At 40.7% G+C, this 27,628-nt stretch overlaps 1 protein-coding gene across 1 annotated transcript in view; it reads left to right on the top strand.

Annotated features, from left to right (window-relative positions):
- LOC144818543 (alcohol dehydrogenase 1A-like) overlaps window positions 1-27,628 on the top strand; it is a 361,679-nt gene that overhangs the window by 72,792 nt on the left and 261,259 nt on the right. Inside the window, exon 2 of the mRNA XM_078676062.1 lies at window positions 5,182-5,283. Within this exon, the coding sequence (XP_078532188.1) occupies window positions 5,182-5,283 (102 nt within the window). The remainder of the gene's footprint in view (window positions 1-5,181; window positions 5,284-27,628) is intronic.

Below are 27,628 nucleotides of genomic sequence, written 5' to 3'. Positions count from 1 at the left end.
TTGCAATTATTTACAAAAGAGAGTAGATGTATTGAATATGGTAAAAAAAAGTAACTTGTTGGTGACAATCAGGAAGCATCAGAGAATTGGCATCTTATACCAGAATCTTATGGAATTGCAAGGGGATGATCTTGAAATACAGAATCTCAAATGAAATAATAGATTAAATCAGGCAGGAAGTGTTCTACAACAGTCAATAGCACTGTCAGAAAAGCTTTTGGTTTCTTCTAGTCTTAAATTGCAACATTATAAAACTATTTTTAATTTGTATTATACTCCTGCCAAAATTGCACGGTGGGGGGGTCAAAATGAAGGTAAATGTGCACGCTTTGGGACAGACCAAGCTGATAGCCTTCATATGTTTTTTGAATGTCCAGACCGAAGACAATTTATAAATGAGATGGAGATTTTTTTGACAGAGGTGACAGGGGTGCAGATTGGGATTACATCTACTGGGATGATGTTGGGAGTATTGGAAGAATCATTAGCCACACAGGGTAGGTACGAATTTAGGTATTTTATATTCATAGCTGTGGCGGTGGCTAAATTATGCATAGAGTCATCATGGAGGGAGAAAGAGCCACCATCCTTTGAAATGTGGAGGGGCAGACTTTATTCCATATGTAACCTAGAAAATAGTCTTTACGCTCTCAAGGGACCTCAGAAACGCAGGTTAGGTATTAAGATATGGGGGACGTTAGTAGAGTACCTGCAATAAGTCCTGTCTTTCCTAACCCACATGTTAACATGCCCTAACTTATATTTGATTTCTTCCTTTGTTCTCCTTTTTTTTAAACATTATATTTACATGGAGTGTTTTGTCTCTGACATGATTTATATTTATGTGAAATATGTTAAAAGTATAAGGTGGCGAAAAGTATGTACCGATCCCTCTCATCCTATCTTGTTTTTCTGTTTTAATGACCTTAATGCAAATGTATTTTGATTTTATTGGTTAATAAAAAATAAAAAAAGGAGGAACAGCGGTCTGATGGGAGTCCGGGCTTAGGTATGACTTCGATCTCTGCTTTGGTCAGAGGCCTTTTGAGGAGGTCCCTCACATAGTCTCGGAGGGCACCCTGATCCATTGCCGGCGGTGGAGCATACTGTGTGGTGTAATAAGTGGCAAACTGCTTGGTGATAGCTGCTGCTCCCGTATGTTTGACCCTGGCTTCGTCCATGATGCGGGTGATAAATGTTTGGCGGGATGTGTTGGCACAGATTCAGTGTGGCGTATTACTTGTTTTGCCACCCCAGTGGTAGATGCGGGTCCGCGTGGCTAGCCACATTGCCTTTGCATTATCATATAGTAGCTCTGTAAATATCGTCTGGTTATATTGGAGGCCTCTAAGTTTGTCGGGGGATTGTGGTTTGGCATATTCTGCCTCATGTTCCCGAATGTGGGACTTGAGGTCCATCAATTCACTCGCATATCTCTTGTGTACCCTAGAAATGTGGCCAATATTAGTTCCCCAAAATGTTGCTTTGAGTGCTTCCCAAAGAATCTCTGGTAGTTCAGCTGAGCCACTGTTGGTTTTCAGATAATCCTCTATGGCTGTCCGTATATGCATTTTGGTCTTGGTGTCCTGAAGTCACTAGGCATCCAGGTGCCCACAATTCTACCAAGGAGTGATCTGACAAACCCCTAGCATGGATGTGGGTGCTAAGAAGTCAGTGAGAGTCTCCTTTTGGCAGAAGGAAGTAATCAAGCTGGTAGAACATTTTGGGTACTCTGGAATAATAGGTATAGCCCCTTTCCTGGTGGTTGGGGCTCTCCATTTGTCCAAAAGTCCCACTGCCTCCATAAATCCAGCCATGGGTGGAGTTCAACAGTTGTCTCTGTGAGTCTGATTTGATCTATCCAATCGGCAGTCCCCAACACCATTAATGTCGCCTTCGATCACCCATAGTCTAAGCGGGAGCTGTGTCAATAGTGTGCTTAGTCTAGCAAGAAAGCTCTGTGTGAGTACTGGGAGGGTGTATGAGCTAGCCACAGCTAGCGGGCATCTGTAAAGCAGGCCAGACAGTGCTACATATCGCCCCTGGGTGTTGTTCCAACATTTTGTGGTAGTCACTGTCAACCGATTGTGGAAAAGTATGGCCACTCCTCAGGAGTCTCTACTGAATCCCGCATGAAGCACCTGGGAATAGTCCTGGTGTTCAAGGACTGGGTAACTGGTACCCAACAAGTGCGTTTCTCAGAGAAGAAGTATGTCTGCTTTGTAGAGTTTGGCTGCCCTCAGCACCTCCCCCTGTCTAACAGGGTTCAGTAGCCCTTTAACATTCCATGTCGGGAAGCAAATGCCGCCTCCAGCAGTAATATCAGTTGTAGTGGTCATTCTTGAGGTCTACATCTGCGTTGGGCCTCGCAGAAGGAGGCTCAAGGCTGATGTATATAGCTGCGTCAGTGTGGTGTAATTTTAGGCTAATGAATGCGTATATCAAAGGAAAACATTTGTACCAATGGACACACCTTCTGAAACGTCCCCGTTCCCCTCCTCATAACTTGAAAATATGCAGTATCTGTTGTAGAATAAACTGGGAACCTGCACCAACTGAGCAACCACACCTCAACTTTGACCCTGTGTACCATACCCAATACACAGTACCCCTACTCAAAGTACAGTCCCACAAAACCAAAAATACCAAACTCTAGCAGAATCGACCACTAAGATCGAGCAGAGGTACCAGCACCCCCCTCCATGCGGTGGAAAGAATGGCTGTCGAGGGTGTTGGATCCCAAGATGGTCAGTGTCTTGATTGGGGGTCAGCCTTGGAGCCCTCCACAAAGCAACATCTGTGTCACATACGTCCTGACCTTTGGGGCAGCTGTGTAAACATCAGCCGTTTTGTCGAGTCACCTAAGTGCACAGGCTAGCGTCTTGCTGGTCGTCAACGGTTGTGTCTCTCCTCAAGCCATTCCCAGGTGGCCTCTGAAATATTAAAGAACAGCGTATTAGTTTAATAGATTTCCTTTCAATCGTGACTGGAAGAGGAGCATGTATTGTACCTGGAGCTGTCTCAGTTTTTGCTTCACTCCCTTATATGGCATCTCTGCTGTTGTACCTTTATTGTATCGAACAGGAAGATCAACACTTTTGTTGCATTATATAGCAGGACAGCCTGTTTCTGGGAGGGCCTCATGATGACATCTCAGTCACATAGAAAACTCAGAATATCATCGGTTGAAAATGCAAGCGATGATAGACTGCGGCGGAGCTCTTAGTAGAGGTTTAAATGCCAGAGACCTATGCATCCTCAGGTGGATAGTTTGTCTTTTCGGGACCCAGTACTGCAGCCAAATCATCATATCCTGCCCCCTCAGGGACCCCCACAATTCTGATGTTATTTCTGCAGGAACATCCCTCTGCATCTTCTGCCCGCATTTCAAGGTGATGGGGTGATTTCTGGAGGCAAAAGGTATGATTTGTGTCCTTGGCCTTCGAGATGCGTTCCTCAGCTTCTGCAACCTGTGCTACTGTTTTGCATAGGTCCAGAAGGGACACGTCTACCATCAACTTGTCAGTCCTTCCCTCCAGTGAGGATCAAGGCTACTGGATAGCTTGTAGGATTGTGTTTTGCATGGTACGGGAAGGGGGAGCTCAGGCAGATCCCACTGGCTAGTCTGGTGACGGTCATACAATTTTTGTCAATGCTTCACTGTGAGGCCTGTGCGCCCGCTTGCTTGTCTTCCCCCATTTCGTGAACCAACGCTAATCAGTGCAGAAGGATGAGGGATTCCCTCTGCCTTACCTCCAGGCATTAGGAGTGGTCTGTGTGAGGATGATGGGCCCAGGTACATAGTCCTTACTTGCCTTAAGTATTCGTACCTCATGTGCCTCTCCACCACCAGTCCATGTATCTTGTGTTGGATGAGGGCTGATTGTTGCTAGCTGCTTCTGGCCCTCCAGCTGCAGGGGCTCAGGCAGGCTGCGAGAGGGGGGCTCCCGCTCTAGGGGCAAACAAGGGGTGGGAAAACCCTGATACCATTTGCCCAAAGCTCCTCTTGGGGGCCTAATCTCAGGGGTATAGGTGCTTTGTGGATGTGGCCAGATAGTCTGTGTGCCTGGTTGCTGCACAGTAGCCCGCACACACTCACGTAGGGCAGGGCCGCAGGTCCTGGCCCCTTCTGCACTTTTAGGCACTGATGACGGCATGCAGTCAAGTGTGGAAGGCCGGGGGCTGGGAGAAGAGAAGGCGCAATGCAACAGGCAGCGCTCTTCGGGCGCGTTTTCCTACTGTAGACTAAATGGCAGGTCGCGTCCTCCAGCTTTAAGTGTCATGCGGAGGCTGGTTGCCCCCTCAGTGGAAGGGCAGTGGCATCTGGCCCAATTTACGAAAAGGGCCGCGACTTGTTCTAACTGCCTCCCAGGGAACTTACCCGTCAGGGCTTTGCCCCCAGACACTGCCGCAGCTCGGTCTCAGCTCCGGACAGTCACCGGGGGGGGGGGGGGGGGGGGGGTGGCTCACTAAAGGTAGGTGACCATGGAACTCTGGGAGGCCTCTGGATGGGCCAGGATTGTGTATTGGAGCAGAAAGTTGGCAGGGCTCAAGAACGAGCAGTTTTTGCCAGGCTTGGAGTCAAAGCCACACCCCCTTGGTCTTAAGTTTTATGCACTTTTTGTATGTTCTGCTGGTGGCATCGCGAGGCAGTTTTGAGTATTAGTCTGCATACAAGTAGGTGAGTCATCAACAATCAATATTGGTCAGATGTGTTTGTGGCCAATTGTGTGTCAGTTCACCAGCCTCTGTGCATGTTTGTGTGTGTATTCTGCAAGCATGTGTACTAACTGCCAGCATGGGATTTTTATAACATTTACTATGAAGTTGTTTTTAATTGTTCCCTATTCGACCAACGTCATGTAAAATAAAGCAGTTGCCAGAAACATACCACTAAATGAGCCTATCAGTGTGAAGCAGTGTGTTGAGAATTAGTGAAGGAGTCTTTCATGTGGCCTTCCCTCTGGTAACTTTGCTTACATTGTGTTTGAGTCAGACTCAGGGTGTTGTAGAAGACAGAATTATTGTATCAGATAGTGAAAACAACGCTGAACAACAAATTACACAGTGCGTGTATGCAAGATAGCTGTAAATATTAGACCTCTTGTGTGTTGAAAATGTGCTGGAATGCCGGCAAACACCAACACCAATAATAATTCAATGCAACTGTTCTTTCTGTAGGTAATTACTTGCAAGGCAGCTGTTGCCTGGGAAGTAGGAAAACCTCTGTCTATTGAGGAAGTAGAGGTGGCTCCGCCAAAGGCGCATGAAGTCCGTATTAAGGTAATGGACATTTTCTAGTTTATTTGTGTGCAGTTCTCCTTACACTGTCCCATTCTTTGCTATTTGCAGTGTTCTCCACATCCTAATGTTCTTCTCTCCCCAGATTAGTTTTTTCTGGCATGCCCTTCTTAATAAATTGGAGTGTTTTCATGTTTTTTTTAAAAGGGCCAGTAATTTGTAACTATATGATAGCAAGTGCGAAGAGGTTCCATGGTTTAGCTCTTGTCCTTTATTGTACTTATTTGAAGGCAGGAAATAACTAATTGTGTCTTTATATTAGATTGAAATGATGTGTGCGGTGTGTACCAACTAAACTGAGAGGTTTAAGCCACTGGTAGTCTCAGTTTTGTGGATCACAAAACTGAGACTACCAGTGGCTTAAACCTCTCATTCTATGATGATCTTGTTTAAAATAACGCCCAGTTGCTAACCAGTAATCTTCATTACTCTGAGTCCAGGACTTCATGCCAGTATCATATAATGAGCAGTTTTCCTGCTCCACAGAAACTAATTACTTAGCTAAGCCAAAAAAGTTCCCCTAAGATGGCGCCTAATACCCATCCATATTAATATTATAAAGAGAGAGCCCAAACCTTCGAGGCGGGTAATCTCAGTAACCACAGCACCAATCACAACACCCAATACAGCGTTGGAAAGGGCAGTTGCAGCAGAAGGACAGAGGCTATGCGGACGGCCACCATAAATATATATATATTTTTGCAGAGTTTTATATAGCGCAAACTTGACCCGAACTGAATCAGGTATCAGAGCGCTTTACATAGCACCAGAGCACCAGTTACGTTATATGAGGACACACATTCATTTTTGTAAGGCACGGGGAGATTAAGAGATTTGCCCAGAATCACAGGATGTTTGGCGTCGTTACCAAGACTCGAACCCAGATCCCCAGGTCCGAGGTCGAGCGCCTTAGCCGTTAGGCCAACTCCTCTATACATTTAAAAGGTAAAAGAACCATGCCAGCAAAGTAGTCCCTTGTGGGCTTGTCTGCGTTGTGCTGTGGGCGTGGGCTGGGGGCGTGACTAACGCTGGTGGCGTGTGGTACGGCCATCACATCGTGGGCTGTGAGCGTGTGCTGGGGGCGTGACAAGCGCTGGGGGCGTGTGTCCACCCTTCATGCCATGTGAGTCGTACATACAAGCGCCAATTACATTGCTGCGCAGCATCAAGGGGCACGCTGGGGGCGTGTGTCCGGCCTTCATGCCATTTGAACGCAATTGCGCCGCATCAAGGGGCACGCTGGGGGCGTGTGCTACCTTCCGCCCTTCATACCATGTGGGTCGTACATTAATCAGAAGATCGTCTGCTGTGGCCGTGTGCTGGGGGCGTGACAAACGCGTTCACCTGGAGGCCTGGTAAGTAACGTTACTGCAGCATCTCCGGCGCGCTGTTACTGAACTCTCTCATTCAACGAAATTACACGCGCCTGCTACCATCAACCAGGGTTCTAGCCGGGCTCAGGAGGCGGATCAGTACACTAATTACACGCGCCTGATAACATAAACCAGGGCTGCAGCTGGGCTTCAAGCGGGGGAACACGCGCCTGCTAACATCAAACAGGCCTGCAACTGGGCCTCAAGCGGGGAACACGCAAATGACCGGTCTGCGGGGACAATGACTGCAGCCTCTCCTACTCGCTGTCACTCAACTCTCTCATTAAACGGATTTACCCGCGGCTGATAACTCTCTCATTCAATGACATTACACGCTCCTGCTAAAATCAACCAGGGCTGTAGCCGGGCTTAGGCGGCGGATCACTACACCAATTACACGCGCCTGATAACATCAACCACGGCTGCAGCTGAGCCTTCTCTGTCCCTATTCTAATGAAACAAAAAATTTTGTCTACCGCGAGATTTTAAAATAAATTACCCTTGTCAAATACAGACATTACACACATTCTATTTCATACCCGGACATCGTCGGGACGGGCTGCTAGTCATGCATAAAGAGAGGAACTAGTCAGGAACACATCCGGAAATACCAAGAAATAAGACGAAACAATCACCATACAGAAAAAATGGGAGAGAGGGTCTCAGGACAATGACAGCAAGACCTGCACTCGGAGAAAGAAGATTACTGGTAAGTTTTTGGGCTTTTCCTCCTCATCCCTCTTCATATCCCAGTTCTTACACTATGAGCCAATAGCCAAGCATGTGGTGATTGGTTCCTAATTCCCAAAATAAAGAAAGAAAGCTGCAAACACTACTATCATGATTCAAGACCAGTGAAGTTTAATTGTCATAAGATGCATTATACACCATGTTCTGCGGATAAGATGTGTGAACCAAATTCTGAAGATGCCGCCATCCACAAATGAAGTTGATAATGGGTAACAAAAGTGTTGGGCTAAGCCCACTTGCAGCATTACAAATGTTCCCTATGGATGCTACTTTAAAACTCACCCAGGCAGAGGAAATGCTCAGAGTAGAGCGACTCTGGAACGAAGTAGATAGGGAAAAATGAGCAGCATCCCAAGCGGGAATGATAGTCAATTTAATCCAATGATGGAGAGTAGTTGAAAATGGCTCAAGACTTTTACCAGATAGACCAAAGGTCACAAATAGGTAGTCCAGTCATTCATTAGGGCTAATAAAGTTAGAGATAAAAGTTCCCTCTTAAACCAGAGTAGCCCCTCTACGAGCAGGTGAAACGAGGACTTCCTCCCTTATTTGCATGGAGATGACCACCCAACTTGGGCGAGCACTTTTAACATGGTAAGATGCCGGGGGAGACTGCTCCTGTAGTAACAAGGTAGTAGTCAAGAAGCAGCATCCGTCTGTATACCTCTAACAAAAGAGAGGGACCTAAAAACCAAAGGGATAGGGTACCAAAGGACAAATTGTCAAAAAAAGTTTCCCCCTTGGGTGGACTAACAAACAGCTAACACTTATATCCACATCGTTGCATACACAGTTAATTTGAGCAACAGATAGAAAACAAAAATAATAGAAGTGATAGTAATAAGTTCATAAAAAGTATACAGTTTATTCCAATATGAATTAAAAAGCATAATATACAGTATTATACTGATAAAATACAGTTAAACACATAATACTAAAAACACAAAGTTGGACAAAAAAGTACGGAAAATGATTCCAATTAAAAAGAGGTGAATACTTTAGTCACAAACATAATCAAACTCCAACTCATATATTCAATATCGCAATTGGAGTAATTATTTCCAATGACTTAATGTATCACAACTCCAATTTGCATCGACGCGTTTCGGTTTGGCACTTATTCCAAAGGCCAGCACCTTCTTCAGGATTAAAAATCAATTCCCACTAGTAATAACAATACATCTGAAACACAACAATATATAATACACAAACTAAGAAGTACATCATAAAAGACCTTTTTCACAGAGAACAGATTACATCACTCTACACAATATTGTATTCTACATAAAGTGCTCAAAAACTAAGACAATTCTGCCATACATCACATTTTCATGACCAGTTCATTTATCGGTGTATCCCCATTTGCATAGCAATTTGGCTAGAGAACACAATAATATAGCAACTTGTTCCTCACCTTTCTGTCTAATAGCATACAACAAGAAGATATATACTCGCTATGAGTTACCATAGATGCCTTTAGTGGTCTTGTTTTAATGCTTGTTAAAATTAACTAAGTTCTCACTCGACAGCCAGCTATGTGGTATCCTATATATAAGGATGGTACCTACACAAATCAACAAGGATATTTTTACCTTTTCGCGAGATATCTATAGGCCTCAGACCTTCTGGTTTTGTCAGCGATACCATATAATGGTTATCTAAACAGATGGAAAAGGAATAGGGATTGTATTATGCTATACCATATTTCCTCAAAGTATGCTATAAAAAAGTTACTCAATATTTCATATAGCTTACACACCTGTATCAAAAATGTAAATCCTGTGTGCAACAAGATTTATTGAAACAGAGGGTAGTGAGTCGATATACTCCCCAGTAGTTTCTACATCGGAAAAAAGGAATACCATTAATTCCATTCAACAGTACTTTTATATACATTTGCTAGAAACGATTCACCTGCAATTTTACGCGTCTACACAGCAAGTGAAATACTGCCGTTCCATTCATATTTATTCAAATCAGTTCATTTTGAGTTTTTAAAACAACTGAACGCATATCGCTGAACACTCAAGACTCTTGTGCGGAGTGGTTTGGTTAACAAACCGTCTAACCACTTCCCTATCGCTCATACCTTCGCGGTAATATATATTTATACGAAGCATACATCTCTCTTCGTGTATCTATATTGATTCTAGCCCGTGCAACATCCCCCGACGGCAACGTATAAATATCGAAACTCCCTCGAGAGTTTTAGATTCAAGGAAGGTCTTCCGATTAATATAGGGCGAGGGATCGGCACACCAGCCTTTCCCCACATGCCTTTTTTCAATATGATGGTTGTTAAATGCGGTGCTACAATTCATGAATAGAGATTAGGGGCGATTACATGTTATATTTCTTATTGGTATAAGGAAAGAACACACCAATAGGGCCTTGATATACACCAATAGTTACCTGGACATATATCCTGTATGAGCGCTACTAGCGTCTTTCACACAATCTTATGCCAAATTCAGGAAAGGGTCATCGGTATATACTTAGAGAGCCGATCTTAATCACCATACGCCGCTAGACCGCCCGCAGTCTGAAAAGAAGTGGAGAGAGACCAGACATTTAGTAATCCACTCTCCTTTTACTCCTCCCCCGTCTCGCAGTACTGTCATATCTGCAAATCATGCGTAGGTCGGCAAAACAGGATCTAGTACATCTCTCCGAAAAATCGAAGAAGACAAACTTCTTCTCCGTTTTATATCCTCAAACTCCCGCCTTATTACACCGGAAGTCGCATTAGTTGTGCTTGCGGAGGTCCGGGAGTAATGGGCTCAAGTCAGTGGAAATAAAGAGGCGGACTGAACACAACAGACAGCCATGTCCCAGCGTTCATTAACATACTACATCCGTAATGTTAGATATGCAAGGCTCTATTTCAGCAAGGCGCATCATTACCGACTGTAAACAGTATATACTGAAATGAGCAGTGACTGTATTTATTGCACTACGCCAATATGCATATTATTATATATCGTGTATCGTATGCTCCAAAAAAGACAAAATGTTACTAATAATGTCAATAGCTTTTACATTTTTCAGATCTATCCTTTATATATATCCCTAATTTTGGTATAGTTGTATTCACTGTTAAAATACAGTCATATGAAAATTTCTGATAGCTGCATACCTTTGAGCCCAGTGAATGTAGCTATGTCCAATAATCCAGACAGAGTACATGGTGAGAGGAGGTTCTGGTGCAGTCAGATGAAGTGTAGGAATGAAATGGCAGTTGGAACAGTAGGAGTTTGCAAAAAGAAACTAACTGTGGAGTTTCAGTGCTCTTGAATCACAAGCAATGATTGGTGGATTCAGATAGTTGAAAACTGAAAGTTAGGGTGCATGGTTCTGTTCTGTGAAAGAAGTAATTTGAATGGTTAAGAAAAAGTCATTTAAAGAAACATTACACTGGATAAGCTGGTGTATTGAGAGGTCAAACATCCTTGCTGAGTTCATTTGCAACATTGTAGAATAAACTTTTAACCCTGAGAGGTGAGTGAGGAGGGAGTTGCTATGGTAACAGGCAGAAAGGGCTGAGGGGGGGAAGGGTGTTGGTTTAAAAATAGAGAGGAAAGAGTTTTAATTGGTTAACATGAGAGATATGTGTGTAGAATTAGAGGCTTTCTGTGCCATTCATGGTTGCAGTGCCTGGAGTACATACCTTTTGCTCTGCTAAAGATATATTGGTGTGTGTATCTGACACTGTTCTCAATCTCCCAAAGCATTTGTAAAGGTGAGTTATGATTCATTCAATATAGATAGAGAGTTCAGATTAGGAAGCACATTGAGCTTCTTTGCTGTTGGTTTGTGTGATGCTTTTTGAAAATGCATGGCATCAATATTTGCAAGATAGAGGATTATTTTGTGAAATAGTGAGGTTTTAGTAGTGAAATTGAATGCTTGTACATAGGACCTGCGCTCTGTTTCTAAAATGTTATTTAAAAAACATTTTAGGGCAAATCAATGGGTTTCAGTAGTGAAATTGAATGCTTGTACATAGGACCTGTGCTCTGTTTCTAAAATGTTATTGTAAAAACGATTTTGGGGCAAATCAATGGCTTTTACATTTTTGAGAAGGAATAAATAGTGTGTGCATGATTACATAAAAATATTTGAACCTTTCACAATCATGTCACCTGTGTTACCTCAGATTAGGAAGCAGACTGAGCTTCTTTGCTGTTGGTTTGTGTCATTTTTGGGGTAATGCTTGGTAGGAATGTTTGCAATAGAGAGGAAATGTATTTTGTACAATAGTGAGTTTTCAGTACTGAAATGGAATGCTTGTACATAGGACCTGCGTTCTGTTTCTAAAATGTTATTTAAAAACGATTTCGGGGCAAATCAAAGGCTTTTACATTTTTGAGAAGGAATAAATAGTGTGTGCATGATTACATTAAAATATTTGAACCTTTCACATTCATGTCACCTGTGTTACCTCAGATTAGGAAGCAGACTGAGCTTCTTTGCAGTTGGTTTGTGTTATTCTTTTGGTATGGCTTGGTAGGAATGTTTGCAATAGAGAGGAAATGTATTTTGTAAAATAGTGAGTTTTCAGTACTGAAATGGAATGCTTGTACATAGGACCTGCTCTCTGTTTCTAAAATGTTATTCAAAAAACGATTTTGGGGCAAATCAATGGCTTTTACATTTCTGAGAAGGAATAAATAGTGTGTGCATGATTACATAAAAATATTTGAACCTTTCACAATCATGTCACCTGTGTTACCTCAGATTAGGAAGCAGACTGAGCTTCTTTGCTGTTGGTTTGTGTCATTTTTTGGGTAATGCTTGGTAGGAATGTTTGCAAGAGAGAGGAAATGTATTTTGTAAAGTAGTGAGTTTTCAGTACTGAAATGGAATGCTTGTACATAGGACCTGCGCTCTGTTTCTAAAATGTTATTCAAAAAACGATTTTGGGGCAAATCAATGGCTTTTACATTTTTGAGAAGGAATAAATAGTGTGTGCATGATTACATAAAAATATTTGAACCTTTCACATTCATGTCACCTGTGTTACCTCAGATTAGGAAGCAGACTGAGCTTGTTTGCTGTTGGTTTGTGTCATTTTTTTGGTAATGCTTGGTAGGAATGTTTGCAAGAGAGAGGAAAGGTATTTTGTAAAATAGTGAGTTTTCAGTACTGAAATGGAATGCTTGTACATAGGACCTGCGTTCTGTTTCTAAAATGTTATTCAAAAAACGATTTTGGGGCAAATCTATGGCTTTTACATTTTTGAGAAGGAATAAATAGTGTGTGCATGATTACATAAAAATATTTGAACCTTTCACAATCATGTCACCCGTGTTACCTCAGATTAGGAAGCAGACTGAGCTTCTTTGCTGTTGGTTTGTGTCATTTTTTTGGTAATGCTTGGTAGGAATGTTTGCAATAGAGAGGAAATGTATTTTGTAAAATAGTGAGTTTTCAGTACTGAAATGGAATGCTTGTACATAGGACCTGCGCTCTGTTTCTAAAATGTTATTCAAAAAACGATTTTGGGGCAAATCAATGGCATTTACATTTTTGAGAAGGAATAAATAGTGTGTGCATGATTACATAAAAATATTTGAACCTTTCACAATCCTGTCACCTGTGTTACCTCAGATTAGGGAGCAGACTGAGCTTCTTTGCTGTTGGTTTGTGTCATTTTTTTGGTAATGCTTGGTAGGAATGTTTGCAAGAGAGAGGAAATGTATTTTGTAAAATAGTGAGTTTTCAGTACTGAAATGGAATGCTTGTACATAGGACCTGCGTTCTGTTTCTAAAATGTTATTCAAAAAACGATTTTGGGGCAAATCAATGGCTTTTACATTTTTGAGAAGGAATAAATAGTGTGTGCATGATTACATAAAAATATTTGAACCTTTCACTATCATGTCACCTGTGTTTCCTCAAATTAGGAAGTGGATTGTGCAGATGAGGTGAGGCATGTCCAGGGGTGCAAAGGAGTTGAGGCCTGTGTCCATGAGTGCAATGGAGAGGACTTACCTCCTCTGACCCTTAGACAAGCATTATCTAATCTGCGCCCCTTGGACAGACCTTAATACATTGAGTATAATTGATGGTAACATGGTGCATATGAGAAGAGGCGTGTCCAGGGGTGTAGATTAACTGAGGCCTGTCTAATGGTGCAGATGATTTGAGGTCTATTCAGGGTTGCAGATGAGGTGAGGATTGCCCAGGAGTGCATAGGAAGTGATGCCTATGTTGAAGAGTGTAGTGGAAGAGATGTCTGTCCAGGGGTGGGAAGAAGATGAGAGCTGTGTCTAAGAGTGTAGTGGGAGATAGGCTTCATGTATTCCAGTCCAGTGCACTCTTAGACACCGGTCTCACCACCTATGCTCCCCAGGACAGGCTTTACCTCATGTGTACAATCTGTTTACTAATCTGAGGAAACACAGGTGATGTGATTGTGAAATGTGCAAATATATATTTTTTTATTAATGCAGATACTATCTAATCCTTGTCAATAATGTAAAACCAATTCATGTGCCCAAAATATTTTTTTAGAATAACATTTAAAAAACAGAGATATGGTCATATGTATAAGCATTATAGTGTTTATATCGTTTGCTTATTGTCATTGCTTTGTTGTTTGGTAATAGTGGTCTATAATGAGTTTTTTTTTATTTGTTTACCACAGATTGAAATCAAGATTTCAATAGTAAGGAAATATGCCCTCAAGGCAGAGGATACGGAAAGATGCTAAACGGAAAAAATCAAAAACAGCAACGGAATTAAAGCAGTCTCCTACAACAAATACTTCAAAAAACGCGAAAAACCTCCTGGTAAGACAACTGTCTTTTTTTCGGAACATATGTAGATCCAAAAAAAATGATAATATACATGTGAATGTACCGAAGGAGAGAGCAAATTTGAAGAGGAAGGAGAGATCCCCAAAACATGTTACTACTGCAGCAGGAGACAATAATATGTACAGGAATAGAAGGCAAAATCAATTTAGGGACATTCGTAAACGAATGTTTCGCAATAGGGTGGTTTTAAATTTGTTAAAAAATATTAATTAAATGAATGAAAAACAATTTATAACACGCAACTAAAACCCGAAGGCATCAAGGCGCCTAACAAAACAGAAGTACTCAAAAAAGGCAGGAACAAAACTACAAGTAGGCTTTGACAAAGAAACGAGTCTTCAAGGCCTTTCTAAAAGCGTGTAAGGTAGGCAGGGACTTAATTTCATCCGGTAGAGTATTCCACCATTTCGGCGCTAGAGTCGAGAAGGCTCTGCCCCCCCCACTTAGCTCTCCTAATGCGGGGTGTACATAGCAGAGACTTCTTGGCAGAGCGTAGATTTCTGGAAGGGTTGTAAGGGACCAAGAGGTCACCATTTCCTCCCGACCTATTTCTTGCCAAGGCTCCATATGTCAGGCAGAGAGTTTTAAAAAGAATCCTATCCTCCATTGGGAGCCAATGAAGGAGTTTCCTGGCAGCAGTGGCTGAGGAACGTCTAGGCAGGTCTAAGACAAACCTCGCTGCTGCGTTCTGAACCATTTGTAACCGCTGCAGCAGGCCCTTGTTGATCCCTGCATACAGCGCGTTACAATAGTCCAATCTCGACCCTATGAGAGCTACCACAACCTGCTTTCTCGCTTGCGGAGACAGATAGTGTTTGATCTTCCTTAGAATGTGGATGACCCCCCAGCAGGTAGCAATTGTTCTATTTACCTGCTGCTGCATACTAAGCAAGGGGTCAATCAAGACACCCAGATTCTTAGCTAGGCCCGTGGGAGCTGGGCAGGCTCACATCGAAGTGGGCCACCATTCCGCCGACCATATCTCCTCCTTCCCTCCAAACACCAAAATCTCCGTCTTCTCGCCGTTAAGCCTCAATGAATTGTTAATCATCCATTGGGCGACTGCCTCCATACAAGATCTAAAATTGGAGGCAGTCAGGGTGATAGACTGTGCGAGAGACACCAGGATCTGGGTATCATCAGCGTAGGAGACTACCTCATCCCATTAAGAAAGGTAAACAGAGAGCTGCTTTTTATAAGAAAAAGAAAAGTGTAGAGAAGATTGTTGATCAGGCTTTTGAAGTTAAGAAAAAAATATGTATTTTAGTAATCAATAGAATTAGGACACTTAACAATACAATTGATGTTTTCAAATCAAAGAGTAGATGCAAAAGAGTAATTAATCGGACTCATTTTTGTAAAGTTTTTTCTGGAGAATGGATGCATAGTTCAAGTTGTGAGCCATTTTTTAATGAGGAGAGTTACTTCCAGGAGAATGATTTGGTGCATGCAGTTGACACCAGTGGTCGAGCATATGAGGTGAAAGACGGTTGTCCGATTGAAAAAGAGAAACTTGTGCCTAGAGAAGCAGAAGAGGTGTTAGCTGATGAAGTTTTAGGGAGACGTACTAAGGGTCCAGTGTACACTTGGAAGTGTAGTAGTATTTGTAGTGTGCGACAGGAATCAATCGATGTGCTTCGTAATTTCTTACGTACATATAGTAAGAAAAGTCTAAAACAGAAAATGAAGATGTTGCAAGACTTAGATCCTTGCAGAGTGAGAGAAAACACAGGTTTGCAAGAGCATTCACTGGCTTGTCTTTCTAGAAAAGTCTGTCAGAGTGTTTTTCATCATTTTAGGATGTTAGCAGTGCATCATAACAAAATGAGGAAATTAGTGAGAAGGTTGTATTATGCAAAAAGTCCAGCACTTAAGCTTAAACAGTTAAATAGTGCTCTTTTGCATGGAACTGAATTAGATGTGAAGAAGATTTGTGAAGAAATTGAGATTTGTTATTTTTGTGAAAAAGAGGACAGTGTAGAAATTGACACAGTAATACAAGGTAATGTGGAAGACAATGTACAGATTTCAAGTACAGAAAAGTTTGACCAGGAAATTACCAGGTTTAGGGTGAAATCAAGTGAAAGGCCTAATTTTACTTGTGTGTGTTGTAGACGAACTCATTATAAGCATCAAACTAGATTAGTTGATTTATATGTAAAAAGTGAAAAGATAAATAATTATGAGTGGAAGGATTTTGCAACTTATTTGTGGGTGGAGAATTCTTTTGATTTGAGTTCTTATCAGCGTATTTGTAAATATTGTTATAATAAATTAAATCAAAACAGAATGCCTGCTAGAGCTGTTCATAATAATCTTGAGTTGGTAGACATTCCTCCTGAATTGATGGATTTAAATACATATGAGTCTATTTTGATTCAATGTGTCCATCCTTTTCAGGCAATTGTTCGCATGGAGCCTAAGATAGGGAAATTGCCTCCTTCAGATTTACAGAGAGGATTAAAGGGAAGAGTTGTTTATTTGCCTCTAGATTTCAAGAACAATATTGATACAATTGGTGTAGAGAAAGTGAAAGAGGAACCTCTGGTTATTCTAGTTAATGGGTTCCGACAAAGAGTAAGAAAATCTGGCAAGATTTAGTGGATGTTAGGAAAGTCAAAAAGGCAACGTTGTATTTGGTCAAAAACAATGAGTACTACAAACATGTATGTGTTGGAGCAGAGGAAACAGCTGCAGATGAAGACAGTGATTGTTCAGCTGGCCAAATTGAAAAAGTTGATGTGTCTACAAGTGAAGAAATATATGAACATTATACTGTTCATCCTTTGCATTCCAAAAAAGTAATGGGGAATGCAATTGACTTGTTTAAAATGAAATCAGCAAAAGGAAGTCCCATTAGTGTATGGGAAGAAAGTTTGGAAGCTCGTTGTTTTCCACATTTATTTCCAACAGGTCGAGGTGGACGATATGACGATCGAGCACTTCAAATTCCTGCATCTGAATACCGGACTTTAAGATTATATGCTGAAGATCCAAGGTTTCGTCAATGTATTCCATATTTGTTTCATCTACTGTATGAAAGTGACTTGTCTGGTCTTTCTTATGCAGTAAACCATAAACTGAAAAGTGGAGCACATCTGTAAAATGTTTCGGCGAGGGACTTTATGGAGAAAGTCAATCTGCAAGACAATATTTTGGAATCTCATCTAATCAGTCTCATGGCATGTCAGCGTGGTACAAACGAGTATTGGTACCGTCGTCATGGGGAATTGAAATGTATGCTAAGAAACTTAGGAACTCCTACATGGTTCCTCACTCTTAGCTGTGCCGAGTATGCATGGGACGACTAACTTCAATTTATGCGCGAGGCAAATGCAAATATACAAAATATAGAATTCAAACCACCTGGAGAACTGTGTTCTTTGGATCCAGTGAATGTATGCAGATATTTTAATCATAGATTTGAAGCTATGATGTCTTTCATTACCAACAAAAAAAATCCTCCCCTTGGAGAGGTTTTGGATTTCTTTTGGAGAAAGGAGTATCAAGCGAGAGGTGCTCCTTACATACATATGTTGTTGTGGATTAAAGATGCACCCAAATTTGGAACAGATACGGATGAAACAGTGATGAGTTTCATTGAAGAGTATTCAACATGTGCTGTTCCGAAAACTACCGAGGAAAACAGTTTAAGGCAACAAGTATTACGCTTTCAATCCCATCGTTGTGGGAAGTATTGTCGTCGAAAATTCAAAAACAAGGAAAAGTTCTACACAAAATGTCGTTTCAGCTTTCCACGACCAGTGATTTCTAAAGGAAGAGTAAATAATTTGATGTCTTCTCTACGACATACTGTGGCGAGGAAATCACCCAAAAATACATACAATTTAAAAAGAAACAAAGAATCCAAGTACATCAACGACTACAACCCAGTGATTTTGTCCATGTGGAATGCTAACATGGATATTCAATTTGTTGCTGACAACTCTATTGCTGTGGCTCGATATGTGACGTCTTACATCACAAAAAAAGAAAAGACAGAACTGAAGGAAATGTGGGAGGATATTTCACATGAAAAGAGTCTAAGCAAGAAATTATACAGTTACAGTTTGAAGATGTTGTCACATCGAGAAATTGGAGCATATGAATGTTCTGATCGATTGTCATCAGCAAGTCTATATGCCAAATCTAGAACCATCATTTGGGTGAGTCTAGGTCTTGCTGCAACACGCAACCGTGTTTTGAAATCTGTACAAGAAATAGAGTATTTGGCGGAGAAAGAACCAGAAAGTACAGATATTTTGAAGACAAACTTGTTGGATACATACTATCCAAATAGAAGTCCTTACCTTGAGAACGCTTGTCTCTATGAAGTTCTGCAAAGATATATTTATAAGAGGAACATCAGAGAAGATATCAATAATGGAATATATGCTGTCATTGGATGTGAAGGATGTCTAGTGAAACAGAGAAAAGGTCATTTGATTAATCATCAAAAATTAAGTTGCGAAAATCCAGACAAAAGGGAATTTTACTATTTGGCTCTTTTGCAACTCTTTAAACCATGGCGTACAGAAGAGGAACTACTTGGAGATTTTCTCTGTTATGAAGACTTTTAATGCAACCAAGGATACCATAGAATGTCCTGTTTTTCCAAATTATCTGCAAATGTTGAACGAAGAAATAGAGCAGAAGCAACAATTGCTGCAGAGATTGCGAGAGACAGTTCTCAAGACAGTCAGAGTTCTACTTCATTGAGTCAGGATCCACTAGGAGGACCAATTATTCAAAATGAGGCTGCCACTGCCATGGATGAGGTGGAAAGAGCTATGGAACAAGCTGAAGAGGATATAGTTAACTTAGCAGATTTGGTGAAACAACTAAACCTTCAGCAGAAACAGATATATGACGAAGTCACAGAACAGGTTGAACATGGATTCAGTCATGAGAAAAAAGAGTGCTCATGTACATCATTTAAGCCTGTCCGACTGTATGTGAGTGGAGAAGCGGGAACTGGAAAAAGTTTTCTGATTAAAGCAATTGCAACTTATCTGCAGAAAAGGACTGAATCACCGCTGTCTTGTGTTGTTACCGCTCCAACTGGGCTGGCAGCACATAACATTAAAGGGATTACTTTACATCGTTTACTGATGCTACCAGTTGAGCATGATAACAAATTACAATACTACAAGCTATCTGGAGATGCTTGTTCTGAAGTTTCGAGAGTCCTAAAGAAAATGAAACTTCTTATCATTGATGAGGTAAGCATGGTCTCAAATCTAATGCTTGCTTTTGTGCATTTGAGAATGCAAAAAATTCTTAGAACAGACTATGATGTCTTATTCGGAGGAAAACACATTATTGTTTTTGGAGATCTACTGCAGTTGACTCCAGTGAAAGGACAACCAGTGTTTAAAATGGTCACGCATGAAGATACCAGGAAGTGCCTAGGAAGCATTGGAAACGTTAATATATGGTTAAATTTCAAATATGCAGAACTGCTTCAAAATATGCGTCAGGCAAAGGATGAAGATTATAACAATTTTCTACAAGATGTAAGAATCGGAAAAGTAAGTGAGCATGGGAAAGAAGCATTACATGCACGATTAATTTCAAATTTGTATCCAAATGAAAACATTCTTCCAGAGAATATTTTTAAGAAAATTACTGAGAACAAATTTGGAATATGCTTGATGCCAACTCTGCAAGAATGTTCCATCTTCAACCACAAAATGTTAAAGTTAGAAAATGAAGAGATTGTGAAACTGGAAGCTATAGATAAAATAGAGCATATGGGAGCAACAATTATTTTGTCTGAAAATTTGAAATCAAAATTGGATTCATTAGAGAAGAGTATATTGAAAAGACTCTGAATGTGTGTTTAAATTGTCGTATCATTTTGAGAAGGAATTTAAATGTTGAAAGATGTCTGGTAAATGGAGCAATGGGTCATGTTGTTGATTTTGTGAATTACAAAAATAGAGATGGAATTGAAATTTTAAAAATTAAATTTGATGGCATTGACGAAATAGAACAAATTTGTCGTTGTTCAGCTAGATTTTTGCTTGTGAAAGACTTATATGTTCGCCGAAAACAGTTTCCTGTTTGTTTGGCATATGCGGTGACAATTCATAAATCTCAAAGGTTTAAGTGTAGATAGTGCTTTGGTGAACATTGGAAGTTCTGTGTTTAAAGAGGGTATGGCATATGTGGCATTATCACGAGTCAGAACTTTATCAGGATTGTACTTGATTGAGTGTGATGAAACAAAGATTTGTGCTGATCTAGATTGTGTTAAAGAATACAATAGGTTAAGAAGAGAGTGTGCTCCACATTTGCCTCAATATCCTCTGTTTGAAAAACGTGTGGTAGGCCGAAAAAGAAGAAATGAGAATAATTGCAGTGAGGTAGTAGCAAAAAGACAAAAAGTAGATCAAACTGTAATTGTAAGCAGAAAGAAAAAGTATTCTGTTGAAGATGTTGTTGGATTTCAGTTTGAAAACAGTTCTGGTGTCAACTGCTATGCTAATGTAGTGCTTAATGTTGTTTTTTTTCTTCAAAATTTACAAGAACTGATTGTTGAAAATCGGGATGAAACATTCTGCTGTTTATTGAATTCTGTGTTTGAGAAATGTAGCAGTGATAGAGCAAAAATAGAAAGTGTTTCAGAAATTCGAAATCTTCTAGACATATGTTCTGGTCAAAATCAATTTTCACAGAATATTCAGCAGGATTGTCAGGAATTTTTAATGTATATGTTTGATGTATTGGAAGAAGAAGGTGTAGATATAAAAAATCTTTTTAGCCTTTCTTATCAATGGCAGCATGACTGCGACAACTGTAGTTTATCAAGTAGTACTAGAATAGACACTGAAAGATTTATATATTTGACTTTACCAGACTGCAAATCAGTGCCTTTTAATAATCTAGTTAAAGCAGCGGATCACAATATGGTGTGTACCCAATGTAAGTCTGCAATGCTGTCCACATTATTTTAACAAACTTATGGTAAATATGTCATTTTAATGTCCCAACGATGTAGACCTGATGGAAGTAAATTGTCAACTTCTATTAAAAATTGTGTGGCTTCTCAGTTATCAATTTCAGGAAGAACTTTTGCAACTGTAGCTATTATTTATCATGACGGTCCTTCAACAACATCAGGGCATTACACATGCTATTTGAAATGTCGTAAAGGTTGGACCCATTGTAATGACACTCATTTGACTTTCAAACAACGTTTGCCTTTTGACTTAAAAAATTCATACCTAGTGTTTTTAGAACCAAAATTTAAGTAAAGGTAATTGCCCTATGAAGACGGGAGCAGTTAATAAAAGTTAGTCTGCTGTTTAAAATTATATTGTGAGTAAAAGTGATGAAGATAATATAAAAATTATAGTTCTCATAAAGGTACGGTAAGTGGATCGCATATTAAGTGATATCAGTATTATAGGAAATGTTCAACATGAGAGAGCCAGAGTTGGAATTATGAATATTTAAATATCGGGAAAACGGTAATTTTAGAATTTGTTTTAAGTAATTTGAAAATATACTGATACATCTGACAGTATTTGGCCTTAAGGAAAAGTGAAGGATTGAGCAAAGAGTCATGACTGAAAAAAAGGAGTATATGAAAACATTAAAACATATTTCAGATGTTCTTCAAGCTTTTCTTCTAGAAAGTCGATGAAATTGAATTTTTAGAGAACAGCAGAGTACTTTCCAACGAAAAGGACCTTCATGATGTACTATTTGGCCTAAAGGAAAAGTAAGTGAATGAAAGATTAGTGTACATTTGTGATTTTTAAGTTTAGATGTTTTTTTTTAAAACGCAATCTTTTTTTTCCCGCTGTCATATGATGAGTAGTTTGAACTCACTGTTTTAAGTGAAATTCAATATATTCTGAGAACAGCAAAAATAAACTATGTAACATGTTGTACAAGTTATTCTATAGTTTGTATTGTGTAATTTAACTTGTATTCCCATTGTCTCACACTCACTTTGCTTTTTGCATTCTCTTTCAGCTCTTTTTACTCACTTATAATGTCTTTCTCTCACTCTGTTTCACACCCATTCGTTTACTGCACTTCTTTCACAACCCCTCATTTTCATTTCAACTGTCTGCATCCCCTCTCTCCCTTGCACCAATTTTCAGCTTTCAGTCTCTCTGCTTTACTTCCCTTTTCCGTCTTTTCCTCATTTGCTCTTTTAGTAATTCCTCTTTACTCACTCAGCAGTATTGTTGCACTCTATCACTATAACTCACCCACTCTCCCTCGCTTATCTTTTTTTGCTCCTTTCTTTTGACCTCTTCTCTCTATTTTCCGTTCACTACCTCTATGTCCTTAGTCCCTCACTCTCCTTGTGTTATGTTCACTTGTGTTTATCTACCTTCTATCATTTCTCTTACAACAACTTCACTGCTCCTCTCTCATCGTTCTTCATCCCATTTCTTTTACTCTGGTTCCATTACTACCCCTCATTTCCTATCTTTCAGTGTCCTTCTCTTTACTTTCATCACTGAATCACTTTCTCTCAGTACCACTGTTTTAGTCCTCTTCTCCTCTCTTTCCTTTTTTTGCTCCCTTACTCATTTCCTTTCCTCACTCATTGTACTCCACTTCACTCAGTCCTTCTCTTAGTCTCTCTGTCTACTAACTTCCTCACTCCTTTTCCCTCAATCCTTCTATATTATCCTCTCTCCCTTCATGCCTTCACTCTATGACTCTCCTTCACTTACTCTCAGTTATCTTCCATTCCTCATTCTTCTTAATGCATCCTTAATTAGACTCCTTTCCCTCTCAGTCATTATCTTTTTACTTACTCCTGTTTCCTGATTTAGTTTTGCTAACTCACATTCTTTTAGTATCTTTCTTACCTTCAGTTCATTTCTCCCTTCTTCTCTGTCAGTGAATCTATATGCCTTACTCTTAGTAATTTGCTCTCCTTCTATTTCTTTTTCCCTTTTTTTGTCCTTCTACCTTACTTTATTTCCCTTTCTGTGTCCTTCACTCTTACTTTATTTCTAAATACACTGTTATGATTTTTAACCTCTTCATTTGTATCTTTTATTTTAAAATACATATTTTACTAATTATAACTTATTTTTTCTTCTCTCTTTCACAGATACAAAATGTAGTAAAAAAATGTAATTAAAGTTACATTAATGATATGGTAAGTGTGACTAAAAAAATGTAGTTTGTCATCACCCTTTGCTTTAACCTCACTACTATTTTATCACCCTACCTCACTCCTGTTTCTTTACTCTGCTTCCCTCACTTATTCGTATCCTCCTTGTTTACTCCCCTTTCCCTAACTCCCCTCCCACATTCAAATTCTTTCAGTCCCCATTCTTTACTTCACTTACCCTCTGTTCCCTTCCTTTGCTCCCTCACTCATTCTCTTTCCCTTAATCATTTACTTCACTCCTACACACATACCTCACCCCCCCACCACACACACACACACACACCTCTGACACCCACCCCACACACACCTCACACACCTCACACACACACACACACACACACACACACACACACACTCCTCACACACACACACCCACACATCCCACACACACACATCCCACACACACACACCCCACACACATACCCCCCACACCCACACACCCCCCACACATACCTCACACACCCACACCTATACCCACACCCAAACACCCCCCACACCCACACACACACCTTACACACCCACACCCCCACCTACACCCACACACCCCACACATCCCCACCCACACACACCTCACTCCCCCCCCACACACACACACCTCAGACACACCCCACACATCCCCCACAAACACCTCACCCCCTCCCCACACACACACCTCTGACACCCCCCCCCACACACACACACACCACACACACACCTCACACACACACACACACACACACACACACACACACACACACCCACACACACACTCCTCACACACACACACACCCACACACACCCCCCCACACACACACACCCACACACACACCCCACCCACACACCCACACATCCTACACACACACACCTCACACACATACCCCCCCACACACACCCCACACACACGCCCCCCCCCCCCACCCCCCCCCCCACACACACACACTCATTATTTTTTTTCTTCTTTTTTTGAGGGGGTGCGCGCCCGGTACACGTACCGGTACGCGTACCCTGGAGAAAAAAAGAAAGACAGAGTTTTTTAAAAATGTAGCATTTTTATATAAATTGGAGGTAGTTCTGAAAAGAACTGTTTTTTTATTCTTTTTGTTGTTTTATTTTTTTTTATTGTTTTTTTGAACATTTTTTACTTTTTTTGGCTTTTCTGAACAATTTTATATTTTTTTGTAGTTTTTCTGGGGTCAAACAAAACACAGGGAATTGCAAACAGCTCAACTGGAGCAAAAAAAAAATAGAAAAAAATTAAGGTTGCTTGCTGCAGTGATGGTTGTATGCAGCTCGATTGAGTAAAGTGATGCTTTGCTCACCATAAGAAATTGTTTTGTTGCAATATTTGCAAACAAATTTAAAATTTGCAAACCTGGTTTGTACATTAGGGACCATCTCCCTAGCCTCTGCATCCGATAGAGTGGGTTGATTGGAGGCGCTTGAAGAAAAAGGACGGGGAGGGTTCTTGGTCAGTTCCCTGACCTCTGCTGCCGAATAATTGTTCGGGTGCTTCCTCTGCATATGTCGAATCATAGTGTAGTTCCCAAAAGAATACTTCTTATTTGGGTTCCCTCTTGACAATTGTTCGCTACAGATGAGGCAAGTCACCTTAGCTGCATTCACTTTTTTTGCACCCCTTGGTATCTTGAAAAAGTTCCAAATAAAATGTTCCATGGGTCTGTATGGGGGATTGTCCTCAGGCAGGAAAGTCCTCCTCTCCTCCTCCTCCTCTTCGTCCTCCTCTTCTTCTTGACCACCAATGTGGTCTTGTGGTGGTCCTTGTGGTGGTGGTGGAGGTGGTGGTGGTGCAGATGCACCTGCAGCTTCTACTAGTGAAGCCATTGCTCACAGAATGAATGCAGGTCTTCTTCACTCAAACAACAAAGTGAGAATGAGGAAAAAAAGTGGGGTCTTTCATCATTTGGAAAACAAAACTGTTGTGAACCAATCAAAAGTGTTATTTTCAGGTCTCATGACCTGGGCTTTCTCATCATTTGGAAACCAAAAGTGTTCTGAACCAATCAAAAGTGTTATTTTCAGGTCACATGACCCGACGCGCTTACGCTACGTGCCCCGGTGCGTGCCCGGGGCGGCGCTTACGTTGCGCGATCGTATGCGCTCGGGTGCTTCCGGGTGCGCTTCCGCAGTGCGTCATATGACGCATCACGCGGCTACGCGATACGTCACGATGTTGTTTTCGTTCGCGGGAATAGCGCTAACGGGACGCTCACCGGGAGCACTCCGGGAAAAAAAAATACTATTACATAATTATACAATATAAAATTCGTTATAAAAAATATTACTTTTCATACCTATAGAGATTTGCTATTAAAAAACCATTGAAATTCACCGGAAAAACCATAGGTTTCACACCAGTTATAGTTAGGAATTAGCATTTAAAAAACCTATTAAATTCACTGAAAAAACCATAGGTTTCACACCAGTTATAGTTAGCTGGAAATTTTACTCGCATAAAACCATTGAAATTCCCACGTTACAGTTAGTTGGACTCACTATAACTTGCGCGTGCAATGCACTGCTGATGACGTCACATATTACATCACTCATGACATGGTCAGCTAACTATAACTGGTGTGAAACCTATGGTTTTTTCAGTGAATTTAATAGGTTTTTTAAATGCTAATTCCTAACTATAACTGGTGTGAAACCTATGTTTTTTTCAGTGAATATATATATATATATATATATATATATATATATATATATAATATATAAATAATATATATGTATGTGTATATAAAAAATATGTATATATGTATATGTGTATAGATCGTGAACAACACTCCTAGCAAAACCAAGACAAGTAGTTCATGGCTTAAGTCACCCAAAGGCTTTTACAAATGTGCCAAATGCAAGGCCTGTAGACATGGTGTGAATACCAAAGAAGTTACATTCCCCTTACATCATCAGAGGGTACTTCACATGCAAATCAGACTATGCTGTATATGTCTTATCATGCACCTGTGGGAAAATTTACGTGGGCAGCACCATTCACCATCGCATCTTACAACATCTTAGAGCAATTGCAAACAACGACCCTTCATACCCCGTTGCACGAAACATCAACACAGCCCACAATGGCAAGGCGCAAGATCTTTCTTTCTATGTGGTGGACACCATCCCCAAAAACCTGAGGGGAGGCAATAGACAAGTTGCACTTAGAAGGCTTGAATCACGCTATATAATCCTGTATAATTCCCAAATCCCCAATGGGATAAATGCGGATGGAGCACTAACTGTACATTTATGATATGTCTTTCGCTGCCAGTCACGCTCCTTTTTCCAGACTTTTTTACTAATTTAATATATTTTTTTCACCCTTCTCACTCACGACTTAGCAACCTTTTGACACCTTACTGTCACCATGATACATAGCGCCCTTTGACCTCACAACAAACCTTCACAGCTGCTCATCACAATAAGCAGCAGGGTTTTGTTTTCTATAATTTTTTCTACCTTTTTTAAGCTGTTTCCGTTCCCTAGCCCACTTGGGCGGTACCTCCCCTATTTTGTAGGATAATTTTACTTTATTGTTACCACTGTTTAGAAACCTAATCATTTTTTTCCAATCAGTCTAGCGGTATTCCCCTTTAGGTAAATCGCGTACTTACCCGTTCTACCACCATACCTGTCTCCTTCATTTTTGGACCAGGAGTTACCGCCGGCCCACTAGGGCACCAGGTCTGACACAGGTACATTGCCAGAGACAGGATTGAGCACTCTGCTCGTTATATATTAGCCTATCTCACGCAGCACAGCCGCGCCGACATACACTTACCCGTGTTATGAACAGGTAGGCTGTTTACCCCAGCCTATAATTTTTACAAACGGGAACCACAAAGAAATGTTTCCACACGGCAACCACCGAGCCATTGTTAACTGCCCTTTTTCTGTTTACCTTAACAGTTGACTCTTCACATCGAGGTTTTCCGGGCGCTTGCATGTTTTCTCTATCTCTATACATGAGATTAGGATGATGTCATACACGGGCAGACACTAACACCTAGCTGCTTACATATTCTTTACACATGTCTTTATTTTTGTAAATGGTATGCCATTAATACGTTTGCATATTTTCTGTTATTTTAAAGTATCCTTTTTGCGGTTCGGGTATTAAGTGATCGTTTATGCTTTCGATTCTGCATTGTCATGTTCAAACTGCAATAGGAACCCCCTATGTCTATGGTGGGGCTCGTGAAGTTGCTGTGACAAACATGACATGAGTGATGTGT

The sequence above is a fragment of the Lissotriton helveticus genome, chromosome 2_1 (genome assembly GCF_964261635.1).
Source record: "Lissotriton helveticus chromosome 2_1, aLisHel1.1, whole genome shotgun sequence".
NCBI lineage: Eukaryota > Metazoa > Chordata > Amphibia > Caudata > Salamandridae > Lissotriton > Lissotriton helveticus.
Note: the sequence above shows the minus strand (reverse complement) of the source record. Positions and strands in the feature narration are given on the sequence as shown.